The sequence below is a fragment of the Microchirus variegatus genome (genome assembly GCF_963457635.1).
Source record: "Microchirus variegatus genome assembly, chromosome: 5".
NCBI classification, from domain to species: domain Eukaryota; kingdom Metazoa; phylum Chordata; class Actinopteri; order Pleuronectiformes; family Soleidae; genus Microchirus; species Microchirus variegatus.
The window spans coordinates 17,555,314-17,564,829 of NC_139806.1; the positions used below are offsets into that span (position 1 = coordinate 17,555,314).

At 43.9% G+C, this 9,516-nt stretch overlaps 1 protein-coding gene across 1 annotated transcript in view; it reads right to left on the reverse strand.

The window, feature by feature from the left end:
- bcl2b (BCL2 apoptosis regulator b) overlaps window positions 1-9,203 on the reverse strand; it is a 29,442-nt gene extending 20,239 nt beyond the window's left edge. Inside the window, exon 1 of the mRNA XM_083890221.1 lies at window positions 8,155-9,203. Coding sequence (XP_083746347.1) covers window positions 8,155-8,703 — 549 coding nt within the window. The 5' untranslated portion in view covers window positions 8,704-9,203. The remainder of the gene's footprint in view (window positions 1-8,154) is intronic.
- Window positions 9,204-9,516: the final 313 nt, after the last annotated feature.

Sequence of the window (9,516 nt, forward strand, 5' to 3'; positions counted from 1 at the left end):
TTACTTCCACTCTGCTACATATGTAAACAACCAGCAGGCAGGTGATGATAATCTGTGCCAGTTCCACTGATCCAAAGTGGAAATGCCACCTTTACACACTCTCTCCTCCTCAAAAACAGAACAAAAAGTATTTGTTTTCATCATTAAAAATTAATTTTCCTCCAGGAACAGTAGGGTCAGTACTAATCTCACAGACCTCTGGGTTTATTTTTAATATTAGGATATCAGTTAATACTGTTTCCTAATGAAAGCTGTCAATCATTGGCTGATATGTTTAACACAGATTTATTTTTGGTATTCATTTATTTTAATTATGCTTTTCCTAACAGCCTTTGTTGCTCTGGATATGAATAGGGAATATACAATCTTTTAAAGACTCTTTTGGGGGGGGTTTGTCCCAAAAATATCTACAGAAGCGAGACAATAGGAGGAACCATTTAACCTTGCCCTAAATCAATAAATTGTGTCGCTTGCAAGAGTGTGCCCAGTGGCAAAGTCACAGCACGTCTCAGTAGGCTCCTCATTATCCAGCTCCCACTTTGACAGGGAAGGTGGGGAAACTCTCGTCTGCCAACTCTAAAAGGCTCATTCCGACATTTTTGTCTATGCAAATTATCAGCGTGAGAGTGAGTGAGGCATCACGAGAGCACAGAAGCAAACGAGGACAGGGATTAATATGTGCGTAATATGACAATTAAGAGGACCAGAGGAGAGGAGCAGTGATGGCAACGCTACTATATATAGAAGCCTCTCACGTGTTGTTCCTGCATTTTTCAGGGATGCGGGGTGTTACCTGACACTGAGAGGCACGTCTCTGGGTATTAGCGTGTTGTTTGTAAAGGGACTGGGCACGTGTATGTGCTTAAATGAGTGTGGTGTTGTGGTGGTGGAGTGAGAAACAGAAACAGGTAGCACATGAGGATGCAATAAGGGTCTTAGACAGCCTTTAAAATTAAGCTTGAGGGAAATGTCCGAGTTTATATTGTCTATATATTATTCATCACGGGTGGCATTCAGACTGAGAGAGTTCTAATTTTAAACAGTTCAGGTACACTCTTAAATATAAAAGTGTTAAGCAGAACCATATAAGGTTCTTCGGCTTGTCTTCATAGGAGAACCCATTTGGCTCCAGGTAGAACCTTTTTATAAAGGTTCCTCCACCAAGAACCCTTGTAAAATCCTTTAATCAGGAAAGGGGTTTTAAAGGGTTCTCTGGATCAAAATGGTTCTTACTGGAACCATTAGTGTTACCAAGAACCATTGAAAAACCCTTTCTTTGGGAAAGGGTTTTTCAGAAGCAAATGGTTCCAGGTAGAACCTCAGCCCTTGTAGAAGAACACTTTTGGAAACTTCATTTCTAAGAGCGTAGACGTCACTCGTGTAACAGGAAAACTGCAGTTTTGCAGTAAAAAGTAAACACAAATATATGTTTTAAGTGACAAAATCCAGTCTGTATAGTCTCAGCTTTTCTGAAGTACAAAATAAGCAAACAAAACAAAAACCACACACACACACACCTCAGCATGGTGGCTACCTACAGTGACTGCTAAATGAAACAAGCTCAGCCGACGAGATCGCCCGACAACAGAACAAAACCTGCACACACCCTCTGCACAGGAAAGGAACACCCAGGTCATCTCTATTATTTATTTACAGTCACCGTTCCCCAGCAGACATTCCTCCGGGTCTCCTGAGCTCGCCCGGAAATAAGCACACAGGACGGGGTGGAGGGTCTCTGAGGGAAACTAGAGGTCATGGAAACAGGCAGAGCAACTTGGAAAGAATCATAAAATGTTCCATTAAACTGTATTTCTCTGCACACACACACACACACACACACACACCAAAGGTGCACATTATTGCTCCATTCATGCAGTGCACGGAATGCATTGAATGGTAATCGAGTGTCCCGTCAAGCTGAAAAGATCTCAAAGTGATTGTCTGACCTCAAGTTCAAAGGAAAAAAAAAGCCTTATTTGGTTGAATTTAGTTGAAGAGAAACGCTGTGCTCCTGTGATTAAGAGTGACAGCGTGTCTGCAGGGTGAGAATCAATTCCATCTTATTGGCAGAAAATAAAAGAATTGCAGTTGAACTTTTTGAATAAATAGCTGAATTATTTATTATCCCGCTGCCACAAAAGCTCACGTTTGTTATTGTGTGTAACGAAGGTTTGTGAAGCAACAACGTGAGCCTGTATAGACTGTGAGTGACATCACCTGTTGCAGCTTTTCATGTCGTCTTCTATAATTTACCTTTGGTAAAGAGGTTTGTCAAATGTTTGCTCTCAGCCAAAGGCTCAACGGAACAATGAAAAAGAGCAACTTTGTCTTGTGCCTCTAAAGTAATGAAATGTATTTTCAAGTAAACATTCTTCTTAATTAACAAAAGCATTATTATTATTTTCAGCAGTGATACAGACACTGAAATGGACCCCATAACTGTCATTCAGACTGCACAGCCTCAACTGTGCAGGGTTAACTATGCACTCCTTAATAATCCACACACTCAGACCCAGAGAGGCCCCGTATCCCCTGGGTTGCTCCTAAAGGAAAGCATTCATTGCAGTTTGATTCAAAAGTTACAGCCCGTGTTTGTAAGAAGCGTTTCTGCGATTACGGTCGCAGCCGACTGAAGGGTGTAAACACAGCGGCAGATGGTGAGCGACTGAGGCCTGCGCAGCAAAAAGGGGTACAGTACAGGGGGGGAAATCTTGGCTGCCTCTCGCCACACTAAAGCCCTTTGGTGGTGCAGTCTCTGTTACACAGCTCTCAGTCCACAACATGCGATAACATTGTCGTCGATATCTCCAAACCCTCTCTCAGTTGCAGAGATTTCTACTTTCTCAAAGCAGTGAAATTATGTTATTTCTCTGTTTTCAAATGATGGCTGGGAGAGAAAAAAACCCTGAATGCTATTTGCATGAGTAATCGCTGCTCTGTCTGATGCATGGGAACGAGAAATCAGAGTCAGTCCCACAGTCTAGTTTGTGAGGACAGACTGACACAACGGCTACAAACTGACGGACAGAGGGCGAGACAGAGCGAAAAAGAAGATTTCAGCTGGATCAACTATGACTTTGAATATAGAGCTCACTATGAACATGTCTTCTCAAATGTAGAATTCCATTCATTCTTGAATGAGGCTGCTTTTTGTTAGTTAAGCCTGTGGAAGCGCAGCCTTGAACACCCCATAAATGGTGCCATGGTTAGCACGGACGTGTGAAAGATAAATAATTAGCATCAAGGAGACAAATATTGAATACAAGTGAGATTTTCTTTTTTGGCTCTACTGTCATGGACTGTATGTGCCTCCTGCTTTTCAGTTTGCTTTTCGTTTCCTCTCCTCTACTACGCAGACATGTCACCTATATGAAGATTAATGACTTCCTCGCTGCACTAAATCCACTCAGCCACAACGCGGGAGTATTGGGGGAGTAGCCAGATATCCACAACACCGTAGCAGCATGCGGGTCCCACCCGTCGATGAGCAGATTGTGCTCGGGGAATCCCCCACTGGCTGGACCCAAACCAAGCCAACATACAGTTATATTGTCCTGTGCTCATGCAGAAAAATAGGCCACCTGGTTAGCAGCATTCCTCAGACACCTGATCCTCCTGCTTCAACAATGACTTTACTCCTTACTCTCATCTTCTACATGAAAATAAAGCCATGTCTCCATCATGGTACAGTGGGTACAACAACACAACAGAGCAGCTCTGAAGCAGCATCGAAGAACCATCCATCGCAAGGGAGTGGCGCTGTTCGGTCATCCAATTAGCTGATTGTAGTGGGACTTGCTCCACCCTGACCTTACCGTACAATTTCTCTGGTATCCCAGGGGAAGGGTTCTGAAAAAGGGAATGGTTGGGGCCAGTTATTCTGGTTCTATTCCTAATGTAAATCCAAAAAAATGCATACCATTCTGTATCGAACCGAACATGCAAATAAATTAACAGCTAATGCAGATGTAGCATACAGGTTATTTTAACCAAAAGGTAATATCGTTAATCCTGTGGGGAATGCCAATTTAAGTTGAGTTTCAACTGAGAACAGTACCTTCACTTGGTAGATGGGGGTTTGTGCTGTGCCCAACGGCGATGTCAGCGTGATACGCACCGCGACGTTTTACCGGTGCAACGTCAAGGAATGACGACATTGAATGTGACACAACAGACAACAATGGAGGACATCCAGCAGGTCTGGACTGACCTTACTGTATCATTGTACTCCAAGAAAAGGGTGCCAAAAAATGGAACGGTAGAGGCTGGTTATTTTAGTACTATTCCTAATAGAAACGCAAAATAAAATTTTAAAAAAATACCATTCTGTACCAAACTGTTCCACTCTGGCCCACTTGAACATGACAGCACAAAGCTAAAAATAACACAATCTTCCAGATTGTGAAAGTGTTGTTTTTCTTTGCAACACATTTAGGCATTTTGCTCTGTGCTGCCCCCTGCCAATCAAACCTCTGAGGTTAAGTGTGTAATTTCAGAGGTTGTATGCTGCCTGCCACTTATTTCAGTCGTTATATTTTTTTTGCATTTACTGCGAGTGCCGGTAAATAAACACAGGTGCACCGTATGTGAAGTGAGACTGTAGCGCTCATGCAATTGTCCTCTGATGAGAGCATTTTTCTGTCACCACAAGGGCTGAATTCAAAACTGAGTGTCGAGGACAATGAAAGGACAGTGTTTCACATCCTGGAGTGTGGGAAGCTAATCAGTGCAGAAGAGCAGCAATTTCAATCTAAGCTGGGTTTACGAGGGAGATAGTTTGATTTAACTTCGGCTATATTTGACTCACTGTTGATGCCTAGACTCAACAACAATTAGCAGGCACATTTGAGCTGAAATTGTCTCAGAAACAACAGGAAGCAAGAGGGTGGCTGATAGAAAGGTGTTTCCACAGCACTCTCACATGTCAAAATGTCATTAAAAGCTTGATTAGCTCCCACTTGTTATTAAGAGGAAGGAAAATACAGGATTATATAACCATGTTTGTTACACATTATCAATGTTAGATAGCTTAATGTGACAGAGTCTCGTTTATAAAAAAAAGAAAATGCAGTGATTGAAACATGAAATGGGCTTCAATAGGATTCCAGTTTGAATGACCTTCTGGCAGATGGTGGATGAAATGAAGGAAAGTCTCACTGACCCATTTGTGCCTCCAAAAAATGTGGCCCCTAAATGGCCGAAGTCCCTCCACAATTGAGTGGATTGGACACAGAAATCGAGTGCATTTGCTTCATTGCATTTCACTCCAGGCTTACGCAAACAAACCCACATTATTTCCAAACAGTGGCAGCCTTTGTCGCGTCCATACTGAGCAACAACTAACAACACAGAGGTCATGTCCTCTGTTTTTTTTTCCTGCAACTGAGAGTGTTTATGTGCATTAAAAAATAAAAAAAAAACCTAGACATAATGAGTGCTCAAAAGGTTGGCTCTAATATTATCTCCAACAGATATAATTACTCTCTTAAATCCAGGTCAATGCCCTGAGATGATTCAAGGGTTACGTGAACAAAGAAATCAACAACCTCTCCCAGATCTATATCAAAACGTAAATAAGTAAATACACCTTACTTACTTAAAACTGAGAATAGAGCCAACTCTTGAGCTCTAAGTGAACCTATGAATAACAAGTAACCAGCCTGTTTGTAAATTATTCCATTCATATTTCAATACCGAGCTGACAAGTTTGTAAAAAAAAAAAAAAGCAGAAGCTGAATATCACAAACACCTGCCTGCAGTGGCAGTTAGTAAAGGTCATGTAATAAGAGAAACACGCACCTTAGGAAATTCCCCACCTGATAGATATTCAAATGAACACATGAATCAACTTCAATAGCTGTTAAAAACCCAACACGCATAAGCTGAGGCGCTGAAACTTCCATGGTGATTATGTGTTCTGCATTTGATTGTTTTAAAGCCCCGAATTTGAACCCAAATCGTGGATATGTTTTAAAGTGCTCAACCCAAACTGGTCACATACACTTTAACAGTACAATCCTAAATAATCCTTTGGATTAAAAGACTGATTTCTCTCTCTCTCTCTCTCTCTCTCTCTCGCACAGCAGAGACACATCCCCTCTTCATCCAGCTGGAAAACAGAGTGTCTGATGACCTACATTATTGTACAGTGAGCACAGGCTCCAGAGACCTCGAGCAGTTTCTGCCCCTGCCAGCTTCAAGGCACAGGTATAAAAAACAAAAAGCAGACAAAAGAGTTGCAGCCTCAATTGCACAGAGGGACTGCATGTTAAACACAGCGGCTGTGGATGAGCACTCCGTGTTCCTGCAGGGCCTTTCCCTCTGTTGCTGCCTTTGATATGTGCCACAACCTGCCACCTCCAGGGGCAAGGCACACTCAAGGGGAATGTTAAACGGTCCTTCCCTTTGAGAAGAAGTGTTCAATATGAATCATTGATGATTCCCCCTCCTCCCCTACAAAACTGATACCTTCCAGCTAAGATATCCAAGGAGCACAAATGTTATGCTCTCATTAAAAGCACCTCTGCTAATTAGGGGCTAATACGTGGCAGGTATTCGGTTCAAAAGTTGCTGAGGAGCACAGAAGAGGAGGCTGCTTACTGGGAACAATGCAGAAAAAGGCACTTTATTAATATGCGTGTCTGACACGTGTCCTCATCTGTACCTGGAGCTAACAGCAGCAGAACACAGTCATAACAACTGAACCCTGACCAGCCACTGCGAGAGACCTCAACAAATTGGACTGCAGGTAAGTCTGCACTGTTAAGCGAAAGTAAGATTTGTAAAAGTGACTTTGAAATGTGGATGGAGCAAAAAATGCCGAACAAAAAGCCCCGTTTGGTCACAGGAAAGAGTCGCTCCATCGCACAAGAAAACCAACAAAAGAAACTATGTTTGCATCGCAATTATCCATGTTGTATTCATGATGTTTGTGCTGGTCGATCCTATCTCTGTGAAGCAGAATTCACCAAACACTGGATTGTACACACAAAAGCATGGAATATGAGCCAGGTTAGATTTTCCTCTACTGATGATGTACAGTTGCAGTAGTAATCCTGTGTTTCACTGTGCAACACGTGTGTCGTGTTCAGAGCCTAGACCATAATACAAAAGTGGACATAGTCATCCGGGTGCAAAACAAACTCCCATTTTAAAGCCACAGGCTGCATCTGCATCCAGGCTCCGTTATCGGAGGTCACCGGTCCATCACAGGTCCATCACAGGGCCACATGTAGAGACAAACAACCATTCACAATTTAAAGTGTCCAATTTACTGTGGGAGAAGGTTCTTGTTCGAACTAAATGGGGACATAATTTACAAAATTAACATCATGTTCTAATGAGGAAATCATAAAACTGGGGATTGGGAACAGTAACCCCTCATGCAAATGTTTATCAATCAAGTTAGACGACAATTTAGTTATTTCTGCAACCAGAGGAGTACAATGTCCTCAACAGTCAGTGGGTCAGACTGAGAAGCATCTGTAGAAATCTGATCACATTTGTAACCACATTCAAATGTGGTTGGAAAAAACCCCCAGACTTTCAAAATAAATTATGGATTCAATTCAAATATGCAAAAAAAAAAAGATTTATGAACAAGGTTAATAATTGAATATGTCTGACCTCCTCCCTGCTGCAGGAGTCATGACTACATGCGTCACATCACAGCTTCACAAGAGGCTTAGGAGAGAGAGAATCAAATGCTTCTCTGATGTGACGCATCAAGTACTGGCTGTGTGAGCTCAGTTTTTCCTCTGGATTACGCAGACGCATATAAAGACCCACTACACTTCCTGACATCTGCGTGGCTGCCACTGGCGCTCCACTTGACTGGGCGGGCTCTCGTCGGGAGGTGTGACAGAAAACCCTGCCTGATTGGTCAAAGTACACCAACAGTCACGGAGAACCTCCAATCGGAGCCGCTCTTGAGTGAGGCCGATCATCTCGGACACATTTAGAGCTGGTTTATTTATTTATTTACTTTTTTATTAGTTATGGTCGCCTACATATGTGGTTCTGACGCGAAATACGCGTTCATGTTTGAAATAAAAACATGTCAGCGGCTGAATTAACTGAGTAAACAAAGATGACTTTTTGCGCCACCGTGGCACAGAATTGCAAATCGCTAAATCTACACGGAATCACACCTACCCATCCCCCGTTCTCTTTAATCCAGCTGTTAAGAGGTCCATTTAAATACTCTGTCATCCACTCCGCGATGTTGTCCACCTGGGATGACATCTCCTCCTTGGCCGCACACTCCACGCACACGGTGCCGCCGAACTCGAAGAAGGCGATAATCCGGCCCCAGTTCACTCCGTCCCGGAACAGTTCGTCTATCACCTCGGCGAATCTTCTCTGCGCCGTGGTGGAGGTGAGATACAGCTGCCGCGACATCTCCGTGAAGTCCGGCTGGTACAGTCTCTCCAGCTCGTCTCCAGCTTCGCGCAGGACTCTGTGGATGGCGGCGTGCGGCTCGGACGCGGGCTGTCGCCTGCAGAGGTTGGGGCTGCTGTCATTGTCAGGCCCGGTGCTGGCTTCACGGCACCGGCGGACCAAAGTCGGTGGAGGGGAAACTATCGACCCGTTATTAGCATCATCTTCATCCCGGACATCCCCAAACGACCACGCGTAACCACGTTTGGAGAGTTTATGGTAGATGTACTTTTCCACTATGCTGCGGTTGCACTCGCTCGCCATTCCGGCTGAATTTGGCACTGAGTACGCACACAGAGTGACCTTAAATCAAATGCATTCTTGCTCGGATTCGTGCGCCGTACACTCCTCCAGCACGGGCTGGTCCGAAAATCGGTCAACTATATTCAAATGCGAGCAATGCAAATCCCCCGCCAGGGAGCAAAAAAAAAGAGAAGCTTTTTAGAGTTGAAGCAATTCCTCAATTAAAGCTGAACAGGAAACGTTTCCAAAGTCCTAATTATGTCCGATTCCTTGCGGGCAGCTGTCTTCATTTCCCGAACCCTTGGAGAAACACAGGCGACCTTCTCTTTGCGTGGTAATCCACTATGCGGAAGACGGTTGGAGTGCTGTTGCTCTCCTGTGCACACAACCCAGAAGTGAATATGTTGCAAATAAAGAAAACATGAATGAAGGCCTGAGTTGTGCGCGTCCGGCGGGGGCTTCAAACGCCACCGACTGCTTTAGCGGCGTTTACGCACGACCGTGCGCGGGACTGTGAGTCAGACAAGGTCGGACTGAGTCCCCTTCTTCCACGATTGCTCCTCATATCCTCCTCTGTAGAGGCAGATCACCCTGCCCACCGCCAGTGGGCCGCACTCTGCTGGTGAGGTATTTCCTGACGTCACCGACGCGCAGTTATTCCTGTGGCTGCGCTCGGAGACTCCAAGTGACTGCACTAAAATGAAAGATCCACGTCTCCTTTTCTCATCATTGCACATTCAAATCCACCAATAAAAGCTAAAAAAAAAAAAAATCAAATTTCACCCAAATGAATAGAAAAAGGGACAGTTTTCATTGGGCTCCTCACCTGCAAGT